Source organism: Giraffa tippelskirchi, chromosome 13, assembly GCF_054371585.1.
Source record: "Giraffa tippelskirchi isolate mGirTip1 chromosome 13, T2T-mGirTip1v1.2.pri, whole genome shotgun sequence".
In the NCBI taxonomy this organism is placed as follows: domain Eukaryota; kingdom Metazoa; phylum Chordata; class Mammalia; order Artiodactyla; family Giraffidae; genus Giraffa; species Giraffa tippelskirchi.
This window is the reverse complement of record NC_137287.1, coordinates 90,064,226-90,090,163: the sequence shown is the minus strand read 5'-3', so window position 1 is coordinate 90,090,163 and position 25,938 is coordinate 90,064,226. Positions and strand designations below refer to the sequence as shown.

The 25,938-nt window shown below is 42.5% G+C and overlaps 1 protein-coding gene across 11 annotated transcripts in view; it reads left to right on the top strand.

The window, feature by feature from the left end:
* The window catches only part of RASSF2 (Ras association domain family member 2), a 55,808-nt gene that overhangs the window by 12,133 nt on the left and 17,737 nt on the right, over nucleotides 1-25,938 (top strand). For all 11 annotated transcript variants that reach the window (XM_081560761.1, XM_081560762.1, XM_081560769.1 and 8 more), the window contains 4 exons: nucleotides 16,921-17,011; nucleotides 18,455-18,530; nucleotides 20,555-20,706; nucleotides 24,222-24,310. In XM_081560761.1, coding sequence (XP_081416887.1) covers nucleotides 16,953-17,011; nucleotides 18,455-18,530; nucleotides 20,555-20,706; nucleotides 24,222-24,310 — 376 coding nt within the window. In that variant the 5' untranslated portion in view covers nucleotides 16,921-16,952. The remainder of the gene's footprint in view (nucleotides 1-16,920; nucleotides 17,012-18,454; nucleotides 18,531-20,554; nucleotides 20,707-24,221; nucleotides 24,311-25,938) is intronic.

Sequence of the window (25,938 nt, the reverse complement as noted above, 5' to 3'; positions counted from 1 at the left end):
AAAATTGACAGCAAGTAGTAAGTCATTAGCAAAAAAGAAAAGATAAAGCGAGAAATATGTATTAAAATGATGCCACATAACCACATTTATTTAAGAATGTATTCCAGGATCAAACAGCAAATTTCAACAATGCAAAAACTGCAGTTACTTTTGCACCAACTTACTACCTTCCCCTCTCCCTTTTCTTTAACCTCTAACATCTTTCGGGGTGCAGAGGGGCAAAGCTTTGTATTTGCAGTCACAATAAAGCTGAGGAAATGGAGAACATATACCCAGTACACCTGACCTTATCTCTCCCTTTTGTGCTGTTTAGTGCTCTTTTCCTGAGCAGAGTGACTGAGAGCCCTGTAGGTGGTTCCCTGGGGGCCTGGACACCAGGGGTGGGAAAGGAATGGAGGAGGCATGTGGGTTTGGCCAGAAAGTGGACCTTTTATTGAAGAAAGCAATGGAAAGGAAAGTATGCTGTTCCTCCCTAGGCAGCCCAGATTTTGCCATTGTCTAGGACAGGCTCAGGTGGCATCTCTTGTAATCTCTAGATCTTGGCAGGGCCCCAGGCTTTAGCTCAAGTCTCCTTCCTTGTGTGGTGCTATAGGACTGGGGTTTCCTGTTTGCCATTGATACTTCTTCCTGCCCCCATCCTAGCGAGCTGAAGTGCAGAGGGGACAGCACTATCTCCTCTTTCACTGCTTGGTTATAAAGCAGAGTCCCTCTGGAGACCTGATGAAGCAGTATTCAACGCTCTAGTATAAAGCACCATGTCAGAGCTTTCTTCTCCAACCCTGGAGCTCCAGACTCCCCAGAGGGCAGGGCAGAGCAGAGCAGGGTTCAGAAAAGAGGTAGAGAGAGGCCTCAAAAGGGGAAGCTGTAGGCCTCCAGTTAGTGTTTCATTTGCATCTGGTTCCTGTAGCTGACTTCCTGGTTTCTGTATTGTGGTGCCCTGGTCTACTGGATGGGGCCCCTTGCATCTGCTCTGTGCATCTATTCTTATCGTTGGGGATGCTCTATGCTGTCCCCTCTCCCCTTTGAAGTTTAGTAATGGGAGAGGGATGCAAAAGACAACTCATTTGTTTTTAGAAAATTCTGTTCCTTCCATTCTTGAAAGACTACTTTGAGATGCGTTTGGGGGTGTCCTCAGTTTACACAGCTCTATCTCCATCGTATTTCATGGTGGCTCTCAGCCCTGGTTGTACATTGGCATTTTAAAAATGCTCATGCCTGGACCTCCTCCTGGAGGGTCTGAAGAAATTGGTCAGAGTTGCTGCCTCAACATCAGGAATCTCAAATCAACCCTCCTACCCCACTCCCTTGGCTTCCCAGGTGGTGCAGTAGTAAGGAATCTGCCTGCCAATGCAGGAGACGCAGGAAATGTGGGTTGATCCCTAGATCAGGAAGATCCCTTGGAGTAGGAAATGGCAACCCACTCTAATATTCTTGCCTGGAAAATTCCATGGGCAGAGGAATCTGGTGGGCTATAGTCAAGGGGGTCTCAAAGAGTCGGACACAACAGCGCTTACCAACATACCCCACTCCCACTCCAAGAGAGTCTAATGAGCACCCAGAATTAGAACCTCTGAGATGTTGTGTGTCTTGAGGTCAGCTGTTAACTCCTTTCCACCTTGGTTTCAGTTGAGGCCTTGCCAAGTGCATATCCTTCTCACTGGTCAGGGCATAGCTCTGTGGGGTTTGTCCCACTGGGAATGCTTTGTGGAATAAGCCCTCACCTTTCCCAGCCTGTCTCTCTCTTCTAGTTATATCTTCTTAGAGACTGGGACTGCCTGGGTCCTACAAATTGGCTGTTGTTCTCTCACTCCCCATCCTACCCTGGGAGCTGAGGTGGGAGTCAGGATGTGGGGCCTGACTCTGGTTATGCAAACAGGAAGACAGAAAACAAAGATGCAAAGAAACCACTGAAGACGTTCTTCATCTCACTCTGGGCTTTCCTGCCAGGGGTTGCCCCTGTTTCTGTTCTTTATTTGCCTGCTGGGACTTTTCAGTTGATCAATAAGATGAGAGACACTTAGTCTCTAGGCTGAATCAGAAGCTTTGTAGGGATTAGCCAGCCTCCTGGCAATGCTCTGAAACCAGATTAGCTTCAGTGTGTTCTCTTAGCTCCCTGACAGAAAGGGAGTGAGGGCACAGGAATTTGGAGGAACCAAGAACCAAGAACAGACAAAGCTGTTCTTTTAAGACAACTTTGAATGCCTTTTCTACCTCCTCAAGCTTCCTAAGGATTTAATGCTTTCTCTTCTCATTGGAAGTTGAGCTGGTTAATTTCAAGGGCCTGAATAACCCCTCATTTATTCTTGGGGAGTCTGGAAACACCTGTGAGTGGGGAGTCTGTGAAAAGAGAAAGGAAAAAGTCCTTTGTGCAACAGCTGCAGGGTAGCTACAGGGTTTTTACTGGTCCAGAGCTCGGGCATCTGCCCCCATTTCTACAGCTCAGCCTTGCATTGCACCCAGTGATGCTGGGTGGGCAGCTGTTTCCTCCCAACTTGAAAGTGGGTGGAAGAAGGTGACAGAGCCAGGAGCTGTTTCAAGCCCTAACGTGGGGCACGTGTGGTTATTGCTGCTGGTATCCTGTTGTGGTCCTTTAATGGAACAGAACGTGGGGGTACAGAGTCGACTGATAAGAAAGTGAAAGAAGGAAGAAAAGAGGCTGAGCCACATGAAGGGGACAGAGGAGAGAGAGGGAGAGACAGAGAGAGAGAGACGGAGACCAGTGCTCTGATGGAACAAAGGCGTTTATTCAACATATTGTGGGCATATATATACTCTCTTACAAGATAGCCCTTTTTAGCAGAGACAGGGATCAAAAATCTAACAAGTCACCTAGAAAGCCAGAGGCTAGAATTATTCTCTAGAGAGGGGGTTGTAAAAGTAACTTTACATATCAGAAAGGAGGAGGCTTGTAAATGGCTGCTGTTCACCGTATGGAATTTCCATACTAATGAGATACATGAATTTCTATTATCCCCAAAAGCCGGCTTGCCAGCTCTCTGGCACCTGTATTCAGGTGCTGTTAAGGAACATAGAATTCATGCAAGACTGAAAACAGCACACAGGAAGCCTCCTGTTAAATGTATCCTGACAGTATCCACCCAATCCCCTTTATCTACCGCATATTGTAAGTGTGGACTGTTGACAGGTCTCAGTTTCTCCCTAGTCTTGAGAACTGCTTTTCAGGGAAATGCCTCGGCGCTCAACCTCTCCTCTCAGGGGTGACTCTCAGCCAATGACTGACTAGTGCCAGATACAAAGGCCTGGTCTGCCTCTCTTAGGGTGGGACAGTTCCATGAAGTTGTTCACACCCTAGAGCTCCCCTGGGATCAGGCTGAGGCTAGGCTCCAGTTCCTCCCCCAGCCCAGTCTTGCTTCCCTCACTTCCTTACAGTTTCTCCTGAAGTCACTTCCTCAATAACTCATGTGCACAAGAATTCTCTGCTTCTAGGAATTCCCTGACATAAAACAGCAGGTTAGCTTTCCTAGGGCTGACTGTTGAATCCATTGTTTCCAAATAATTAATAATGAGAATGGGAATATTCTCAGGAAAGAGACACAGTGTGGGATCTGGGGCCCAAAGAGAGAAACCTCTAGGCCCAGAAGAAGAAACACTAAATTAGTGGTTTCTGTGTGGTGGTAAGTACTGTGATGAAGGACAGGCTGAGGTGTGGGTGCCATCCCCTCAACACTACCCAGGGATAGTGGAAACAGTTTGTAGGGGGAGGTAAGTTTTGGCAGGGTTTAGGGAATGTGTGAGTTTCCTTGGGTCTGAGAAGGAGTACCCTCACAGAGCATGAAAAGCAGGCTCTGGAAGTTCTCTGTAGCTGGGATGTCATCATCTTCAATAGCTTAGGAACGTTTGCTTTGTCAAGAAATTCTCTTGGATCTTAGGAAAGGTTGTGTCCTCAAGTTGTCCTGGGAGCAGGTAGGAAGGGTCTTCATGTGAGAGGTACTAGATTCTGCTGACAAGCTGAATGACATCACGAAGGCATTTAATGGAGCTGAGTAGAACCCAGAACATTCTGCTAGGGCATGAAGTGATGCCAGAAGAGAGGACTGATTGGTTAGTGGCCTCAACAAGTCTCCAGTGTGTCTAGGTGACTAAGAGGCTCATGTCCTGACTCGGCAAGCCCAACAGTATTCACGTCTCTAGACATCTTAGCAGACGTGCTTTATAGTTAATGGGGCTCCCCAGGTGGTGCTAGTGGTAAAGAACCTGCCTGCCAATGCAGGAGACATAAGAGATGTGGGTTTGATCCTTGGGTTGGAAAGATCTTCTGAAGGAAGGCACTGCAACCCACTTCAGTGTTCTTGCCTGTAGAATCTTATGGACAGAGGAGCCTGGCAGGCTACAGTTCATAGAGCTGCAAAGAGTCAGACACAACTGAAGCCACTTAGCACACACACATGCATGCATTCCATCTTTTAAAGTTTTTCTAAAGAGAAGTTGTACTGATTTAGAATTCTTGAGGGCTAAGTGGTCATGTTCACAGGGGGGTTCAGTAGGTTTAAATATGTTTTAAACTTCAAAAGGGTGGCTCCACATCAAAGATTATTTGTGTCAAATCTGCCCTTTCATTCCTGTCCCACGCTTTTTCTCTTCTCCTTTCTCTGTATGGGACTCAGTGAGCTGTTTCAGTTCTGTGCCTGAGATGCTGGCTGATGTGGGAAGCCCCCACCTTCCCCTCTCTCTTACTTTCCCCTCTTCCAAGAGATGATGAAGAGTTGTTCTCTATTCTCAAGGGAATGTGGAAGCGATGCTTGGAAATGATCCTTACAAGGCATTTTGGAGTCCAGAAGGGCTTCATAAATTCTTGATAACAGAGAAGGCAGAAGAATTGCAACTAGCTAGCTGAGCAGATCTCTCTCTTCAAGACTGGAGATACTGGTGGGCATCCTTGGCAAAAGTGTCCAATTGAATCCATATCCCAGCCCCATCAACCATCTTCCTCTGACTCTTCCTTGTGTGAGAAGCAATATTCTGTTTAAGGAAGATTGGACTGAACTCTAAATTCCGGCCTTTTGTTTGCTCCGTTACTGTGTTTGCCTTAAAGTGTAGGTAAATTTAGCTAGCTTTTTTTTTCCCTCTTCTGCTGGCTGGAGGTAGTCAGTGATTTGTGATGATGGTTGGAAAGTTTATGAAGACAGATGCAGATGTTATCCTTGAGACAGACAAACGAGGGCTTGGGTCCTAGAATCAGTTATCTGTAATTTCAGTTCAACAATATGGTAGACTGTGTAAGTATTTTCCTAGCATTCCTAATCCAAGAAATGTAAAAGTAAAAAAACAAAAACAAAAAAAGGTGGGGAGAAGTCAGGCTGGAGACAAAGATTGGGCCAAATGAATCTATGTGTGTGCTCAGTTGTGTCCAACTCTTTGTGACCCCATAGACTGTTGCCCGCCAGGCTCCTCTTTCCGTGGAATTTTCCAGGCAAGAATATTGCAACAGGTTGACATTTCCTACTCCGGAGGATCTTTCCTACTCAGGGATCTAACACATCTCTTGCATCTCCTGCATTGGTATACCAGGCAAATTCTTTACCACTGTGCCACCTCGGAAGCCTAGGTCAGATTTATAGTGATGGCCTTGGTGAAATCACTCACTAGGGAGAGAGTGACTGAACGTTAGAGAATTCCCACATTTGGGCCATCAGACTACTTGATGATTTTTATCAACCTGGTAAGTAAAAAAGTATGTATGGATGTGAGAGTTGGATCATAAAGAAGGCTGGACACCAAAGAATTAATGCTTTTGAGCTGTGGTGTTGGAGAAGACGCTTGAGAGTCCCTTGGACTGCAAGGAGATCAAACCAGTCAACCCTAAAGGAAATCAACCCCGAGTGTTCACTGGAAAGACTGATGCTGAAGCTCCAGTACTTTGGCTACCTAATGCAAAAAACTGACTCACTGGAAAAGACCCTGATGCTGGGAAAGTTTGAAGGCAGGAGGAGAAGGGGATGACAGAGGATGAGATGGTTGGATGGCATCAGCGACATGAGTTTGAGCAAGCTCCGGGAGTTGGTGATGGACCTGGAAGCCTGGTGCGCTGCAGTCCATGGGGTTGCAAGGAGTCAGACACGACTGAGCAACTGAACTGAACTGAATAGTGCTGGAGAGAGGACAGACATTGCAGAAGATAAACCAAGAATGGAAGGAAGAGAAGCAGCAATCAAAGCTAGTATAGGATGACATTTCCCTGGCTGGAGAAAGACTTGAATGTTCAGGATGAGGTCTGTCAATGGACAGGCACCACTAATCTGATTTCTACTCTGTCTAAGCTTTGCAACTGGCTCTGGCTGAGGTCCCTCATGACCTTGTGTGGTAAATCAGAGGCTGCTCTTCGTTTCTATTCCTTGGGTTCCCACCACCAGCTCCTGGCTCTGCTGATCATGGACGCCTTCTTAAGGCTGTGTGTTCTCTTGGTTTCCAAGATATTGTGTCTCCTCTTTTTCCTCCTCTCCTAGGGACTCTTTTTTGCCTGCCTATGCCTAACCTACTGGTTCATTGGATCCCTGCCCCTTTAGTCCTCCCTACTCTCTCCTTGGTGACCTTGCCACTCTCCTGACCTCCCTCCCCTCAGCAGAGCCAGAATTCCCTCCCTGGGAGCTCCACACTGTCTCTTTCCTGGGGCACAGACCTGGCAAGGCTTCCTGTCATCAGCATCATAGGGTTCCTTGACCTGCCTCAAACTCGGCCCATATTCCTCATAGCAGTGTTTATGACTGTGCATGGCTACCCAGCAGCCTGGTGTAATGTGGGAATCTGGCCCTTTCCAAATCTTTTTACTGATGGATTGTGACTCTTTTCTCTACCTCTTTAAACTAATTGGACCCTGTTACTCCATCCCCACTGCCTGCTTCCCTGGGACAGGCCTCTCAATTGGTCCCTTTGCCTCTGTTTTCTTCCCTAATCCTTTCTCAAAGTAGAGAGTAGAGTGAGGTAATCATTCCAAAATTCAAGTCAGATCACACCCTTCCCTTATAACTCCCCTTGTTTTCCTGTTGCTGCTGTAAAAAATGATCACAGACTTGGTGGTTTAAAACAACAAAAATGTACTCTCTTACATTCTGGAGGCCAGAAGTCTGACATTGGTTTCAGTGGGCTGAAGAAGTGATGCTTTTGAACTGTGGTGTTGGAGAAGACTCTTGAGAGTCTCTTGGACTGCAAGGAGATCCAACCAGTCCATCCTAAAGGAGATCAGTCCTGAATATTCATTGGAAGGACTGATGCTGAAGCTGAAACTCCAATAATTTGGCCACCTGATGTGAAGAACTGACTCATTGGAAAAGAGCCTGATGCTGGGAAAGATTGAAGGCGGGAGGAGAAGCGGACGATAGACGATGAGATGGTTGGGTGGCATCACCAACTCAATGGACATGAGATTGAGTCAACTCTGGGAGTTGGTGATGGACAGGGAGGCCTGGCATGCTGCAATCCATTAGGTTGCAAAGAGTCGGACATAACTGAGAGACTGAAATGAACTGAACTGAATAATGAGCGATGTAGGGCATCTTTTCATGTGTTTGTTCACCATCTGTATGTCTTCTTTGGAGAAATGTCTGTTTAGGTCTTCTGACCATTTGTTGATTGGGTTGTTTGTTTTTCTGGTAATGAGCCGTGTGAACTGCTTGTATATTTTGGAGACTGTAACCTTTTGTCAGTTGTTTCATTTGCAATTATTTTCTCCCATTCTGAGGGTTGTCTTTTCATCTTGTTCATAATTTCCTTTGTTGTGTAAAAACTTTAAAGTTTACTTAGGTCCCACTTGTTTATTTTTGTTTTTATTTCCATTACTCTAGGAGGCAGGTCAAAGAGGATATTGCTGTGATTTATGTCAGAGTGTTCTGCCTATATTTTCCTCTTAAGAGTTTCATAGTTTCTAGCTTTACATTTAGATCTTTAATCTATTTTGAGTTTATTTTTGTGTATGTTATTAGGAAGTGTTCTAATTTCATTCTTTTACACATAGATGTCCAGTTTTCCCAGCACCACTTATTGAAAGACTGTCTTTTCTCTGTTATATATGCTTGCCTCCTTTGTCAAAGATAAGTTGCCTATAGGTGTATGGGTTTATCTCTGGGCTTTCTATCTTGTTCCACTGATCTATATTTCTGTTTTTGTACAAGTACCATACTGTCTTGATGACTGTAACTTTGTAGTATAGTCTGAAGTCAGGAAGGTTAATTCCTCCAACTCTCTTCTACTTTCTCAAGATTGTTTTGGCTATTTGGGATCCATTGTATTTCCATAGAAATTGTGAAGTTTTTTGTTCTAGTTCTGCAAAAAAATGCAATTGGTAATTTGATAGGGATTGCATTGAATCTGTAGATTGCTTTGGGTAGTATAGTCATTCTTCCAATCCAGGAACATGATATACCTCTCCATCTGTTCGTGTCATCTTTGATTTCTTTCATTAGTGTCTTATAGTTTTCTGTATACAGGGCTTTGGGCTTTCCAGGTGGCGCAGTGGTAAAGAATCCACTTGCCAGTGCAGGAGGCACAAGAGACATGGGTTCAGTCCCTGGATTGGGAAGATCCTCTGGAACAGGAAATGCAACTGGCTCCAGTATTCTTGCTTGGAATATTCCATGGACAGAGGAGCCTGGTGGGCTACAGTCTGTGGGGCTGCAGAGAGTCAGATACCACTGAGAAACTGAGCACACATACACATAGGTCTTTGGTCTCTTTAGGCAGGTTTATCCCTAGATATTTTATTTTTTTGTTGTTGTTCCAGTGGTAAATGGAACTGTTTCCTAAATTTCTCTTTCTGACTTTTCATTCTTAGTGTATAGGAATGCAAGGGATTTCTGAGTATTAATTTTGTATCCTGCAACTTTACGTAAATTCATTGATTAGCTCTAGTAATTTTCTGGTGACATCTTCAGGGTTTTCTATGGATAGTATTGTGTCATCTGCAAATAGTAAGAGTTTTACTTCTTTTTCAATTTGGATTGCTTTTATTTCTCTTTCTTCTCTGATTGCCATGGCTAGGACTTCTGAAACTATACTGAGTAATAGTGGTGAGACTGGGCACCCTTATCTTATTCGTGATCTTAGAGAAAGTGCTTTCAGTTTTTCACCATTGAGAATAATGTTTGCTCTGGGTTTGTCATATACGGCCTTTATTATATTGAGGTATATTCCTTCTATGCCCATTTTCTGGAGAGTTTCTTTTATCATAAATCAGCATTGAGTTTTTTCAGAAGCTTTTTCTGCAGCTATTGAGATGATCATATGTTTTCTATCTTTCAATTTGTTAATATGGTGTATCCCTTTGATTGATTTGCATGTACTGAAGAAGTCTTGTACCCCTGGGATAAATCCCACTTAATCATGGTGTATGATCCTTTTAATGTGTTGTCAGATTTGTTTGCTAGTATTTTGTTCAGGATTTTTGCATCTATGTTCATCAGTGATATTAGCCTGTAATTTTCTTTTTATGTGTTATCTTCATCTGGTTTTGGTATCAGGGTGATTGTGGCCTCATAGAATGAGTTTCGAGTTTTCCTCCCTCTGCAATTTTTGGGAAGAATTTGAGAAGGATAGGTGTTGTTAGCTCTTCTCTAAATGTTTGATAGAATTAAACTGTGAAGTCATTTGACCCTGGGCTTTTGTTTGTTCGAAGATTTTTGATCACAGTTTCGATTTCAGTGCTTGTGATTGGTCTCTTCGTGATTTCTCTTTATTCCTGGTTCAGTTTTGGAAGGTTGTACTTTTCTAAGAATTTGTCTGTTTCTTCCAGGTTATCCATTTTATTGGCATAGAGTTGCTCGTAGTAGTCTCTTATGACCCTTTCTATTTCTGCATTGTCTGTTGTAACTTCTTTTTCATTTCTAATTTTATTGATTCGAGTCTTCTTCCTTTTTCTCTTGATAACTCTGGCTAATGGTTTGACAATTTTGTTTATCTTCCCAAAGAACCAGCTTTTAGTTTTATTGATCTTTGCTATTGTTCCCTTCGTTTTTGTTTTCATTTATTTCTACTCTTATCTTTATAGTTTCTTTCCTTCTGCCAACTTTGGTGGGTTTTGTGCTTTTTCGTTTGCTTAGGTGTAAGGTAAGGTGGTTTATTTGATGTTTTTCTCATTTCTTAAGGTAAACTTGTATTGCTATAAACTTCCCTCTTAAAACTGCTTTCACCTCTTCCCATAGCTTTTGAGTCATTGTGTTTTCAGAAACTGCCATACTGTTTTCTGTAGTGGCTGCACCATTTTACATTCTCACTTGTAGTTCATAAGGGTTTCAATTTTCCTGCATCCTCACCAACACTTGTTGTCTCATATCTTTGTAATGATAGCCATTCTAACAGGTGTGAAATGATATCTCATTGTGTCTTTTTAAAAAAATAATTTATTGAGGTATAGTTGATTTATAATGTCATATTTAATTACTGCTGTATAGTAAAGTGACTCAGTTATACACATACATATTCTTTTTCATATTTTTTCCATCATAGTTTATCACAGAATGATGAATATATTTCCCTATGCTGTACAGTAGGACTTTACTGTTTATCCATCCTATATTTAATAGTTTGCATGATTTGCATTTCCTTGCTTATTAGTGATATTGAACATCCACAATTAGAAACCTCCCAACAAAGGAAAGCCCAAGATCAGATGGTTTCACTGGTGAATTCTACCAAATGCCTAAAGAAGTGTTACTATTGATCCTTCTCAAACTCTTACAAAAAATTGAAGAGGATGGAACACTGTCAAACTCATTTTACAAGGCCAGATCCCAAAGCCAGATAAAGACATTACAATAATAATTAAAAAAAAAAAAAAACTACCAGCTGCTGGGAAAGATTGAGGGCAGGAGGAGAAGGGGGTGACGGAGAATGAGATGGATGGATGGGATCACTGACTCAATGGACATGAGTATGAGCAAACTTTGGGAGATAGTGAAGGACAAGGAAGCCTGGCATGCTGCAGTCCATTGGGCCGCAAAAAGTCCAACACAACTGAGTGACTGAACAACAACAACAGGTCAAAATACTAGATGAATATAAATATAAAAATTCTCAACAAAATACTGGCAAACTGAATTTCAACAGTGCATTAAAAGGATCATGCACTGTGATCAAGTGAGATTTTCCCTTGGAATGCGAGTATAGTTCAGTGTATACAAATCAATAAATGTAATTATTGATTCAACTTATACATTTCTACTTGTTTATCTTGTTAAAAAAATCCAGCTCTTAGTTTCATTGACCTTTTCTATCATTTTTCTGGTTTCCATTTCATTTATTTCTGCTCTGATATTTGCTGTTTCCTTCTTTTTCCTAGTTGTAGGTTTAGTTTTTTCTTTTTCTAGTTCCTTGAGGTGTAAAATTAGATTGTTCATTTAAGATCTTTTGTTTTTTCTTTATGTAGGTATGTATTGCTATAAACTTCCCTCTTAGAGGTGCTTTTGGTGCATCTCATAACTGTTAGTGTGTTTGCTTCTGTTTCTATTTAAGATGTATTTAAATTTCTCTTTTGTTTCTTCTTTGTCTCTTTGGTTGTTCAGGAGTGTGTTGTTTAATTTCCACATATTTGTGAATTTTTCAGTTTTTTTCTACTACTGATTTTTAATTTAATACTACTGTGGTTGGAAAAGATGCTTAGTATGATTTCAACTTCTTAAATTGCTAAGACATGATTTGTGTGTAATTTACTTTGAAATGTGTGAAAAATAAGATGAATTATTGAATGGATAAAGGGATGGACAGACGTGTGGTAGTGTAAGGATAGTAAATGTTAAGGATTCAGTTCAGTTTAATCATTCAGCTGTGTTCGACTCTTTGTGACCCCATGGACTGCAGCATGCAGGGTTCCCTGTCCATCACCAACTCCTGGAGCTTGCTCAAACTCATGTCCGTTGAGTTGGTGATGCCATCCAACCATCTCATCCTCTGTCGTCCCCTTCTCCTCCTGCCTTCAATCTTTCCCAGGCTCAGAGTCTTTTCCAATGAGTCAGTTCTTCGCATCAGGTGGCCAAAGTATTAGAGTTTCAACTTTTGCAAAAGTCCTTCCAATGAATATTCAGGACTGATTTCCTTTAGGATGGACTGGTTGGATCTCCTTGCAGTCCAAGGGACTCTCAAGAGTCTTCTCCAACACCACAGTTCAAAATCATCAATTCTTCAGCACTCAGCTTTCTTTATAGTACAGGCCTTACATCCATACATGACTACTGGAAAAATCATAGATTTGACTAGATGGACCTTTGTTGGCAAAGTAATGTCTCTGCTTTTTAATATGCTGTCTAGGTTGGTCATAGCTTTACTTCCAAGAAGCAAACATCTTTTAATTGCATGGCTGCAGTCACCATCTGCAGTGATTTTGGAGCCCCAAGAAATAAAGTCTCTCATTGTTTCCATTGTTTCCTCATCTGTTTGCCATGAAGTGATGGGACCAGATGCTATGATCTTTGTTTTCTGAATCTTGTGTTGTTAAGCCAACTTTTTCACTCTCCTCTTTCACTTTCATCAAGAGGCTCTTTATTTCTTCTTTGCTTTCTGCCATAAGGATGGTGTCATTTGCATGTCTGAGGTTATTGATATTTCTCCCGGCAATCTTCATTCCAGCTTGTGCTTCATCCAGCCCAGGATTTCTCATTATGTACTCTACATATAAGTTAAGTAAGCAGGGTGACAATATACATCCTTGATGTACTCCTTTCCCAATTTGGAACCAGTCTGTTGTTCCACGTCCAGTTCTAACTGTTGCTTCTTGACCTGCATACAGATTTCTCAGGAAACAGGTAAGGTGGTCTGATATTCTCATCTTTTGAAGAATTTTCCACAGTTTGTTGTGATCTACACAGTCAAAGCCTTTGGTGTAATCAATAAAGCAGAAGTAGATGTTTTTCTGGAACTCTCTTGCTTTTTCTATGATCCAGTGGATGTTGGCAATTTGATCTCCTGTTCCTCTGCCTTTTCTGAATACAGCTTGAACATCTGGAAGTTCATGGTTCATATGCTGTTGAAGCCTAGTTTGGAGATTTTTGAGCATTGCTTTGCTAGCATGTGAAATGAGTGCAACTGTGCAGTAGTTTGAACATTCTTTGGGATTGGAATGAAAATTGACCTTCCAGTCCTGTGGCCACTGCTGAGTCTTCCAAATTTGCTGGCATATTGAGTGCAGCACTTTCACAGCTTCATCTTTTTAGATTTGAAATAGCTCAACTAGAATTCCATCACCTCCACTAGCTTTGTTCTTGCTACTGCTTCCTAAGGCCCACTTGAGTTTGCATTCCAGGATGTCTGGCTCTAGGTGAGTGATCATACTATCGTGGTTATCTGTGTCGTGAAGATCTTTTTTGTATAGTTCTTTTGTGTATTCTTGCCACCTCTTCTTAATATCTTAATATCTCTTAATATCTCTTCTGTTAGGTCCATACCATTTCTGTCCTTTATTGTGCCTATCTTTGCATGAAATGTTCCCTTGGTATCTCTAATTTTCTTTAAGAGATCTCTGGTCTTTCCCATTCTATTGTTTTCCTCTATTTCTTTTCATTGATCACTAAGGAAGGCTTTCTTATCTCTCCTTGGTATTCTTTGGAACTCTACATTCAAATGGGTATATCTTTCCTTTACTCTGTACCTTTCACTTCTCTTCTTTTCTCAACTGTTTGTAAGGCCTCCTCAGACAACCATATTGCCTTTTTGAATTTCTTTTTCTTGGGGATGGTTTTGATCATTGCCTCCTGTACAGTGTCACAAACCTCCATCCATAGTTCTTCAGGCACTCTGTCTATCAGATCTAATCCCTTCAATCTATTTGTCACTTCCACTGTATAACCGTAAGTGATTTGATTTAGGTCATACCTGAATGGTCTAGTGGTTTTCCCTAATTTCTTCAATTTAAATCTGAATTTGGCAATAAGGAGTTCATAATCTGAGCCACAGTCAGCTCCCCGTCTTGTTTATGCTGACAGTATAGAGCTTTTCCATCTTCAGTTGCGAAGAATATAATCAATTTGATTTCAGTATTGACCATCTGGTGGTATCCATGTGTAGAGCCTTCTCTTGTGTTGTTGGAAGAGGGTGTTTGCTATGACCAGTGTGTTCTCTTGGCAAAACTCTGTTATCCTTTGCCCTGCTTCATTTTGTACTTCAAGGCCAAACTTGCCTGTTACTCCAAGTATCTCTTGACTTTGTACTTTTGCATTCCAGTCCCCTATGATGAAAAGGCCATCTTTTTTTGTGTGAAAAATAAGATGAATTATTGAATGGATAAAGGGATGGACAGATGTGTTATAATGTAAGGATAGTAAATGTTAAGGATAGAATAGCCAAAAGTATATTGCTATTCTTTGTCTTACTTCTTAAATTTCATTTTTGAAAAATTTCAGAATAAAATACTTGATAAAACTTCTAACAATATTGTTAACGTGAGAGAGCTGGCCTTTCATTCACTTACATATACATAGGCCAAAATTTCCCAACTGGGGACAGTTTAGTTCCCAGGGGACAGTGGTAATGTCCTGAGACATTTTTGATTGTCATGACTGGGGGCCATGCTGCTGGCATCTAGTGGGTAAGGGTGAAGGATACTGCTAAACATGTTTCAATGCACAGGACAGCCCTCACAACAAAGAATGACATAGCCCCAAACGTCAATAGTGCTGAGGTTGAGAAACCCTAATATATATATATATATATATATCCATTCAGATGAATGTATGTTGTTGTTCTTGTTCAGTCACTCAGTCATGTCTGACTTTTTGCAACCCCATGGATCATAGCACGCCAGGCTTCCCTGTCCTTCACCAACCCCTGGAGCTTGCTCATACTCATGTCCATTGAGTCAGTGATGCCATCCAACCACCTCATCCTCTGTCGTCCCCTTCTCCTCCTGCCTTCAATCTTTCCCAGCCTCAGGGTCTTTTCTAATGAGTTGGCTCTTTGCATCACATAGCCAAAGTATTGGAGCTTCAGATCAGTCCTTCCAGTGAATATTCAAGACTGATTTCCTTTACAATTGACTGATTTGATCTTGCAATCCAAGGGACTCTAAAGAGTCTTATACAACATCACAGCTCAAAAACATCAATTCTTCAGCATTCAGCCTTCTCTATGGTCCACTTCGCTCATCTACACATGACTACTCGAAAAACCATATCTTTGACTAGATGGACCTTTGTTGGCAAAGTAATGTTTCTGCTTTTTAATATGCTGTCTAGGTTGGCCATAGCTTTTCTTCCAAGGAGCAAGTGTCTTAATTTCGTGGCTGCAGTCACCATCTGCAGTGATTTTGGAGCCCAAGAAAGTAAAGTCTGTCACTGTTTCCACTTTTTCCCCATCTATTCGCTATGAAGTGATGGGACCAGATGCCATGATCTTCATTTATTGAATATTGAGTTTTAAGTCAGCTTTTTCACTCTCCTCTTTCACCTTCATCAAGAAGCTCTTTAGTTCCTCTTCTCTTTCTGCCATTAGAGTGATGTCATCTGCATATCTGAGCTTATTGATATTTCTCCCAGCAATCTTTATTCCAGCTTGTGCTTCATCCAGCCCAGCATTTTGCATGATGTACTCTGCATAGAAGTTAAATAAGCAGGGTAACAATATACAGCCTTGATGTACTCCTTTCCCAATTTTGAGCCAGTCCATTGTTCCATGTCTGGTTCTACCTGTTCCTTCTTGACCTGCATACAGGTTTCTCAGGAGTTTGGTAAGGTGATCTGATATTCCACAGTTTGTTGTGATCCACATAGTTATAGGCCTTAGTGTAGTCTTTGAAGCAGACGTAGATGTTTTTCTGGAGTTCTCTTGCTTTTTCTGTGATCCAGCGGATGTTGGCAATTTGATCTCTGGTTCCTCTTCCTTTTCTAAATCCAACTTATACATCTGGAAGTTCTCAGTTCACGTACAGTTGATGCCTGGCATGGAGAATTTTGAGCGTTACTTTGCTAGCATGCAACAAAGTAATGTATATATATGCATATTTTATGCTTGCATGCATGCCTGCTCAGTCACATCATGGAGCTTTGCAGCCCCATGGACTGTAGCCTGGCAGGCTCCTCTGTCCATGGGATTTCCCAGGTGAGAATACTGGATTGGGTTGCCATTTCCTCCTTCAGGGGATCTTCTTGACCTTGGGATCCAACCCACATCTCTTCCTGTGTCTCCTGCATTGGCAGGCGGATTCTTTTTCACTAAGGTAACTACCCTTGAAAGTGTAATTGCTCAGTTTTGTCTGACTCTTTGAGACTCCTTGGACTGTAGCCTGCCAGGCTCCTGTGTCTATGGGATTCTCTAGGCAAGAATACTGGAGTGGATTGCCGTTTCCTTCTCCAAGGGATCTTCCCAACCCAGGGATCGAACCTGGGTCTCCAACATTGCAGGCAGATTCTTTACCATCTGAGCCACAAGGGAAACCTTACGGGTATATTAAGCAAAATTGGACTCATAGTTTTATAACTTTGTTTTCATAATGTATTGTCATTTTCTCAGGTAATTAAATTGCCTTTCATATTGTCATATTTTAATGGTGATGTGTATGCTGTGATTTATTGTGCCCATTTCTCTTTGGGCATTTTTTTTAGGTTGTTTACCATTCTTTAGCATATCTCAGTGATATCAACCTTCCTTTTCAGACAAATCTCTATTCTGTGTAGTGAAGTTCTCTTCAGGAAGATTCATTCCTTCAGACCAGCTTGGGTGCCAGCATCCTCTGTGGCTGTGGCTTGGGCATTTGTTTTGGGGCTGTGCAGGTCATCTTCTGTTTGGGTTTTTTTCTCAGAAGTTCTGGCAAGCAGAGGCAGCTGCCAACAGTGTGGCATCTCCCTGGCCCTTTGTCAGTGTGGGGCTGCTCAAGCTATGTATCTGGGGCAGAGACAAAGAAACATGTGCTCCCAGCCCCCAGCCCGTGTTCTGCTGACTTCTTAAAGATGCAACTGGACTTTATCTGCTGTCTTCTTTCAAATATAGGCCTCTTCTTCTGATGAAAAGAGAAAGGAAGAATGGACTACCATCACCAAAGTTCCCTAGTCCCATGTGGACAAGATAAATACATTTCCAAGTAAGAGTTTTTGCTATGGGGTTGTCTTTGCAGTGGCCGGTCCCATGTGGATGGAAGCTGCTGGCAGAGGAGCCTCCTCTGTACATGAGAGGAGCTCATGTGTGTGAGAAGGAGAAAGCAACTGAGTGTGGACTAGTGAGAGCATCAGGCAAGTTTGCCGCTATAGATAAAGAACATGCCCCCAGAGCCTGGCCATAGAGAGTGAAGTTAAGGGGGTCTTCAAGGTATAGTACCTTTAGAGGCTCAAAAGAGTTGATGTCCTGGAGAGTTTCTAGGAGGAGGAGTTGGTTGTCACAGCCCCAAATCTTTACATTGAATGATTGGACTTAAAGTGACAGAACACCCTTGCCTCTTGCCTGAGAAGAGGCAAAAGTATACCTCAGTCTCCTCAAGCTCCTCCCTCCTCCCAGGCCTCCCTTCATTCATTTTCGGATAAAACTTGATCAGAGCATTTTCAGGTTTGACAACTCTCACTCTGATCACAAAGGGTGTCACATGCTCTCTCTTCCATGTTTAGTATTAACAGAACTATGCCCCCGGGGGAACAATTTGGAAACCAGTATTTAGAGGCCTTGTAAAGTTTTTAAAAAATGTTTTTATAAACTAAAAGCAGGTAGAATAAAGAGACAAAAGCACCTCTTGAAGGAGAGTAGAAGAGTACATTAGAAGAGTAACGCAGAATATTGCATTAGGGGCTTCCCATGTGGTTCAGCGGTAAATAATCTGCCTGCAATGCAGGAGACATGGGTTCAATACCTGGATTGGGAAAATCCCCTGGAGAAAGGAATAGCACCCCATTTCAGTATTCTTGCCTGGGAAATCCCATGAACAGAGGAGCCTGGTGGGCTATAGTCAATGGGGTTGTAAAGAATTGGACACAACTTAGCGACTAAACAACAAAGGTATGTCAATGAAGCCTAAGTCAATGGTGCCCAGAGGTCTCCCTTTTAACTTCCTGAAATCCTAGGAGTTTCTGAGTCTCCTGAAGGTCCATAGTGAATGTCTTCTTCTCACAGCATTTGTGCGAGAGGAAAGGCTATGGAGAGGCTAAAGAAGTCTTGTGTATGGGTTTTGAAGTGCATTTGCTTCTATGAATCTGTGGTTTAACAAGGCCTGCATATTTAGCTTGGGTTTGAGAAATGTAGTGAGAGCTGCTAACCTTTGTCAGGAGACCAGACCTGCCTTGGTTTTCTGGAGTTGCTCCTTACATCACGTCTGTTCTAGGTAGTATTTACTCTTGATCTTGATCCTGGGAAAGTTTGTGATGGAAGATGGGTGGTTCTACACTCTGTGGGTGTGTGTATTTGTGTGTATGTACACATGTAGACAAACACCCCAACTGGAGTGACTGAAGGCCAGATTAGAGGTGAGAAGAAGAGGGAGCAATTGCATTAAAAGTGACTTTAGCTGAGATTGTGACACTTTTTGTATTTTTCTCTTAAGGAATGAACTTCTCCTGCACTTGAAGACCTACAACTTGTACTATGAAGGCCAAAATTTGCAGCTCCGACATCGTGAGGTAAGGAGTCACAGGGAAGATCTGGGGGGCTCCTCCCCCAGGGAGGACTTGGGCTTGAATCAGCCCAGTCTTTGGCTCCATGTCTTCTGGGTCTCCATGTCACCCTCACCAAGAGGGTCTCTGCCTCTCTTGCCACAGTGAGTAGCCTCTCAATGTTAGTGATGTTATTGGGAGTCCCCAGAGTTCTTCGGAAGTACACCCCAGGCCCAGATTTTTTCTAAAAAGAATGAGTTTTCTGTTCTGGAGATATTCCTGTGGCTGGACTAATACTAGCCTCAGAAGGAGGACCCTCCAAAATGATGCTTTCATGAAATGACTATTTCAGATGGTACTCAAGCAACCTTTTTCCTCTTGGGCAATTCAGGAACCTCACCCTGTCCTCTGTGTTGACACATCTGGCCCATGTGCTGTTGCAGCAATCTGGACAAGTTACATAAGCTTTGGGTGGTAACTCTTGGCTTTTCCCCACAACTGCAGCAGCCTTCCTAGAATGCCTTCTTAGAATGTCTTTTGTTATCCATATGTCTTTCCCCAGCCCCTTTCCTGAATCTAAGTTTACTCATCCTGTATCCATTTCTGTAAAGCCTGTTTTGGGTAGAGGGTGAATTATATGGGAGCCTGGTAATTTATACTCAAGTGTTCTTGGCTGATAAGAAGGTACATGTAATACCCTTCTAAACACATTTTCAGGTTATCAAGCCATATTGATTTAATCTGTAGAAACAGATATCAGATGGTAGAATTTCAACTACTAAGGCAGGCTGGTTGGGGATAGTATATAGTGGCTTTTCGTATGTTCCTCAAACTACACCACTTAGGCAAAGTCCTACTTTGGGTTAAATTCTGCCCTCTAATCATGTGGTATAAAGTATCGATGCCAGCCTTGACCACTTAGAAGACCATACATGTAAATAATGTATGTGCTTAAATAATGCTTTTCTCCTTAAGATCCCCAAACACCCTAAAGTTGTTCCACCCCTCTCCTGCCTTCTTTTATTACCCCTTCCCTCTCTAAGGATGATTCTGGAACCCAGATTAGTTGTTCACTGAACATGTGTCATCTTCTTTCGTGGGGCTTGTCCTGAAGATGTGGCCATAGCCCAGATCTGAGGTCTTGACTCTGCTTATAAAACATGGGTTCAAAAGGTTTTGCTGAGATTCTAGAAAGAAGACCTGACTCTTTAGGCACTCTCATCAAACCTTCTACTAATTAGTGGCTGGATCATTAGCAAGATTTGGGTCCTTAAACAGCTTTTCTGATGTGTGTCCTATAGATGACTCAAGGGTATGGTGATTCCTGAGATCCATTTCTTTGGGATAAAACATCCAGATATTTTTAGAAGGCCTTCACATTTAAATTCTTATCAATCAACAACCCTTGAGTATAAATTTGGAATTCTTGCAGAATTTATTCACTTCTTGGAGAGTTACTATGTAGCACATTAGCTAATTATTGGCTCTGGGAAGTTCTACTGTTAAGAAATCTGATAACACATTATCTCCCAACTCAGGATCACTTGATACTCTTTTTAAGGTAACAGTTCATCTGCCAGATGAGCTAGTATTCTGTTGAACAAACTTGAGGAAATGTTACTTTAAATCATCAACCAGTGAGTCAGATTGCTAAACATGTTATAATGAAAGACACATCACTTTCTATAGTAGGGGAGGGGAAAAATAGCTAATTCAAGATTTTAGCTCTTGCTTCTGTTAGAGTAATTTAAGAATAACAGGCTATTTTCTCACATAATTTAAGAAATATATTTATCTTTCTTTAAAATCATTACTATAAAAAACAACAGAGAAACCATTGTTACACTTTGCACATGTCTATACATTTTGAGGCAAATATGTGCCGACCTCCGACCTCAGCTTCAGAGCCTGGAGAGTGGCTTGGAGCTGAGGTGTGACTGTAACTTGGGTGCATCTACCCGGGCACATCAAGAATGCTGTCATTTACCACAAACAACATGGTGCTGGCTTCTTTGGTACTTTTCTGGACTTATCCAATTGCTTTGTGGCAGGAGGAAGATGAGTTTATCGTGGAGGGGCTGCTGAACATCTCCTGGGGACTGCGCCGGCCCATTCGTCTACAGATGCAGGATGACAATGAGCGCATTCGCCCCCCTCCATCCTCTTCGTCTTGGCACTCTGGCTGTAACTTGGGGGCTCAGGGGTGAGTAAAGAGAGATAGGACTGGGGATTAACCAGAGGTATCTGAGGGTTGCATGTATTCTCAAGCTGATAAATGCTCCCTTCTTCCAGCAAGCCTTGATCCAAGCTCCCATTCCCAGTCCCCCCTGCTCTAGACTTGGAAGGAGGAGAAAGGGGCATATGTTGGTGTTACTGGGCTTCCAGGCCTGTCGCTACAATCAATGAATGAAAGAGTGAGGAAGGGAGATGCTGAGTCCAAGAGGAGAAGCACCAAGGCTTGAGTGAGCAGCGTGCCACATCGCTCGTGGAGACCCTACCTCTCTGAGGGGTATTGTAGTGGCTAGCCGGGCTCAGTCTGCAGATTTCTGACAGGACACCCAATGCCCCAGCATCCTCCCCACTGGGACCACTCCTCACAGAATGACCCCACCCCAGGGTCATTTAGGGCTCAAAACTTCTGTCCAAAGCTTTCTGTGTCTTAGAGGAACCTGGAAGTGGGGGAAGAATGTCAGGCCCTGACCAAGCCAGCCAAGCAACCTCTGCTTCCTTTAGGTTACACCTGAAGTTGGGTGGTGGTGTGATGGTCTGGGAGGCCCCCTCTCCTGTGTTCCCACTAGAAGGTCTGTGAAGACTAAGCCTTTTCCTTCCTGTAGCCAAATGTGTAGCTCCGTACATCTAGTAAGGCACGCTCTCTTTACTGTTTTGTGTGTGTGTGTGTGTGTGTGGCTGTGCTGGGTCTTCCTTGTGGTGCATGAGCTCTTCATTGCTGCATGCAGGCTTTCTCTAGCCAAGGTGCACAGGCTTCTCATTGAGTTGGCTTCTCTTGGCAGAGCACAGGCTCTAGGGTGTGTGGGCTTCATCCTGCGGCATGAGAAATCTTAGTTCCCAAACCAGGGATTGAACCCATGTTCTCTACGTTGGCGGGCAGATTCTTAAGCATTGGACCACCAGGGAAATCCCTACTATCTGGGAGTTCAGTTTTTAGGATAAAGTGACAACCCTTTGTTCCAACCTAAAATTTGCTAATGCTGACTGCCTTGGGGCCAGAGCATGGTGGAATGCACCAAGATCTCAGCCAAAACCACAGTGATGTTTTTCCTGTTTTAAATGAGAACCAAGCCCGCTCTGTTGTCCCCATTGAACATTTTGTTAAATTCCACAGCCAAATCTATTCTTTGCTGAATTTAAGAGAAATCTACAACATTGCCAAAAGCCTGTAGCTGATCTGGTTTATTTCCAAGGGAATTTAAGGAGGAAAGTCTTTGCTTGTACCATCCGTGCTGGGGGTGGGGGTGCGGGGGAAGCTGCGAAGAGGTCCAGTCAAGGTTCTTTGGTTTCATCTAACTTTGCAGTTTCACACTCTGCTTTGCTTTTGGCATTTTCACTGTATTTGGTTTCAAGTGGACCAAACCCATTCCATAGCACCAGCAGCAGCAGCAGCCCGTGGAATATTACATTTCATTCCCTAAGTGAGATGGTTTTTAAAATTCCATTTGACCGTGTGGCCTTTGGCTGGCCGGCTCCAGAGTCTTCCAGGCTGTACACTTGTTTCTTTTCCCTTCCTTATGGCATCGAGCTGGTCTTGGTTGCTTCTTGAAACCTGCAAATACTTTGGCAGAGTTTCCAGGAACGATAAATAATGTTATTCCAGTACCTGCCATAGTAAAGTGAATGCCTGGACCACTGTTTTAAGAAGGATGCTGAGTTTGGAGGAGAATGGATACATGTATATATATGATTGAGTCCCTTCGCTGTTTACCTGAAACTATCACAACGTTATTAATTGGCTATACCCCAGTAAAAAATTAAAAAGTTGTTTTTGTTTTTTTTTAAAGAAACATGCTGAGACCAGTTTCTGCTTGGGCAGTAAAGAGGGTTTCAGACTAGGGAGTGGGCAGTGGCTGCTGTGGGTGCCAAGTGTACACCAATCCTTAGAGGTTCTGATTTCATTCTGGGTCTCAGAAGCCCACAAGTTATAACTATACAACAGGTAGTTCTTTCAGATTTTCAATTTTCAATTGTTTTTCCTTAAAATTATCATCCCTGGCGATCCAGTGATTAGGACTCCACATTCTCACTGCAGAGGGCTCAGGTTCAGTCTCCTGGTCAGGGAACTAAGATCCCACAAGCCACATGGTGTGGCCAAAAAACAAACAAAAAAATATCATTCCTGGACTGTACGTCCTATCTCTGATGACTCATAGTATTACCAAACCAAATTTGGGTCTGCTCACCTACATGCAGTAAAGCCAATTTACTGACACGAGGTTATGGTGAAGGAAGGTGCTGCATTTATTGCAAGTCCAAGCAAGGAGTATAGGCAGCTCATGCTCAAAAGACCTGAACTCTTTGATGGCTTTCAGGGAAGAGTTTTTAAAGGCAAGGTGAGGGAGACTGTTGCAGGGTGGTAGATGCTCTTCTCATTAATTTGGTGGTGAGGTAATTAGGTGGTACTTCAGGAGTCAACATCATCTGGTTCCAACTGGTTTGGGGTTTACCTGCTTGTGGTCAGAATGCGGTTAACTTCTTATACCTAGTGGAGGATTCAGTATCTGCAAAACAAATCCTGGATTTGGCTCGGGATATTATCTATAGCCCCTGAGGAGGAACTAAAGGTTCTTGAATTGTTTTATGGCTAAACTATTATTTTTTTGTCTTGCTTGGCTGTTTTCCTTTGTTTCTGCATTTTCTCACTTCTCTGATTATGTTTGGTTTTTTTTTTTTGAAACTCAGGGAAGGCCTAGAAGGCTAAAGCTTTTTAACAAACGAGAAGAAGAGGATGCAGGGGTCTGTTCCTGGGAAGCCTCCATAGGGTCTTGCTTGGTTTCACCAGGGCACCTACGTTCTTCTCACCATGGGATGGTCTTAATTGGTCAAATATGATTCTCCTTTCTAGCCAAATCCTCTGTTGATTTTGGGTGTGTTTCTCTGAGCTGCTTCCATTGTCCTTCTGAGCTTTGGCAAGTTTTTTCCCAGTTACCAGGGCAATACCAGGTCTCAACTCAGATTGCCTGCATGTGACCCTCTCTTCAGCAACCCTGAGCACACTGCCATCAGTGCCAGTTCTATAGTTATTCTGACTCTTGTAGCAACCAACCTATTACTTTCCATTCCTGTTAGATTCCAGAAGAAATTTCTGAGTAATTCCTCCAACATAAATGGGTCTGTACTAGAATCTTGTCCCTAAAAATAAATGACCATTATTAGGGTTTTCTAAATAAGGCATAGACTTTGTAGGTGCTTAGAAACTCAGCACAGGTACCACACAGGTATTCTTTGTTGTTCTCTGTCCTGGGCTTGATGTTCCTACAAATGCTGGGAACAAGCACTTTCTCCCTCCAGAATTCACCTTCCTTGCCCAGTGCGTGGCTCAGGAGCTGGGCCAGCCTCATGAGGTCCTCAGCACAGCCTACCATGTCCTTCATCACCTACTGCATGTTGATCCCCAGAAGTATTCCCTTTGCACGAGTGGGATGGGGTGGGACTGAGGGAGTTCCTCTGCAGGGGCTGAACCTTTTGTTTGTTTTTGCTTCCCAGTACCATCCTGAAGCCCCTCACCATGCCCAACATTCCGATCTCAGAGGTGGATGCCCTGCCTGAGAGTGATCAGACATTGAGCCCCACAGGTATATGCATGGTGGGAGGATCCTCCAGTTTGGGCCCAACTGTGTGAAGACTGATGTGATGAATGTTGTATACTGTTACTTATTTTTTGGAAATATAAAATTCACATGGTTTGAGATTCAAAACTTATTAAGAAAAAAGAATGAAAGTTTCACATCTCATCCACCCACTGATCTTCCCTCCCTAGAAGCAATCTGAAGGCTTTCTTCCCAAGATATTCTTTGCAAACACAAGGCAATACACACCAACAAAGCTTAATGTTTGGATGTCATTTTTTTCTTTCTTTTTCTTATGTAAGTGGCAGCATTTTGCACATCCCATTTCTGTTAGTTTGTCTTGAGGATTATTCCATACAAACCCAGAAAGAACTTCTGCATTCTTTACAGCTCTGCAGTATTTTATTGTATGAATAAATAATTTAATCACTTCCTATTGATAAACATTTAAGTCATTTCTAGTCTCTAGACAAACAAAAATGTAGACAATGTCCTTGTACATGTCTCATTTCACACATTTGTGTCTGTAGACTTCTTTCAAATTAAGTTTCTAGGTCTGAGGCTGTGTGCATTTGTAATTTTGATAGATATTATCAGTTCATAATATCTTGCAAGTCCTTATATCATGCTTATCCTGTGCCTGATACTGTTCTAAGTGCTTTCAATTAATCAACTTATTTAAACCCATACAACAATCTTGTGAGGTGGATGCTATTATTAATCCCTTCTATAGGTGATGTAGCTGAGGCACAGAGAGGTTAGTGATATATGGCGTCGGGAAGGAAGACATTTTTCTCTACCTGATACCAAGTCCAAGCTCATTCTGCTCCACAACACAACAGGCCAATAAACTGAAAGATGAAGTGTTGAGGCAAAGAATATGAGTCAGCAAGCCATAGACTGAGAAGATGGCAAACTAGTGTCTCCAAAAAACCCGTATTATCAGGGTCTGATTCCAGTTTCTTTTGTAGAACAGAGAAGGAGAGAAGGTGAGGACATAAAGTAAAAAGGCCATTTATCTTGTAATATAGGAGGGGATGTGTTAAATTCATCTTTTCTGCAACCATTCACTGCTGTGCAGGGTCAGATTGCCTCCCTGTGAACTGAACAAAGCCACTTTAGCTTAACATTTAGACAGAGGGGCAAAGTTCCTTGGCAGGCCATTATGAATTATTACAATAACAAAAACAAAGGTAAAGTCAAAGAAACAGATCCAACATGGAGTCAAAATTGGCTTTTCCCTATTATATCCCCCACTGTCAATGTCTGTTCCACAATCTTGTGGAAAGGGGGTGATGACCGTTCTAACTGCTTCATCAGATGGACATTTCTGGGAGTGTTCACCATTGGTACCAGTGTTCCAAATGTTGAGATTTGTCTTCTTTTGTTCCCCTTTGGAAAGTGTCTTTGCAGTTGTAGACTTAAAAATATTCACAGTCTTAAAGTTGAGAGTTATGTTTTATTCAGCAAGAATTTTTTAGGACTTCAAACCCAGGAGGCAGCATCTCAAGTTAAGGAATTCCGTGCTGCATATGGGAAGATACAAGAGTCTGGGCTCGCTGAAATCATTCTTTTGATGTACTTCTCAGTTAACTAAGGACCTGTATCCTCTATTCTCACATCCTGAGTTTCCT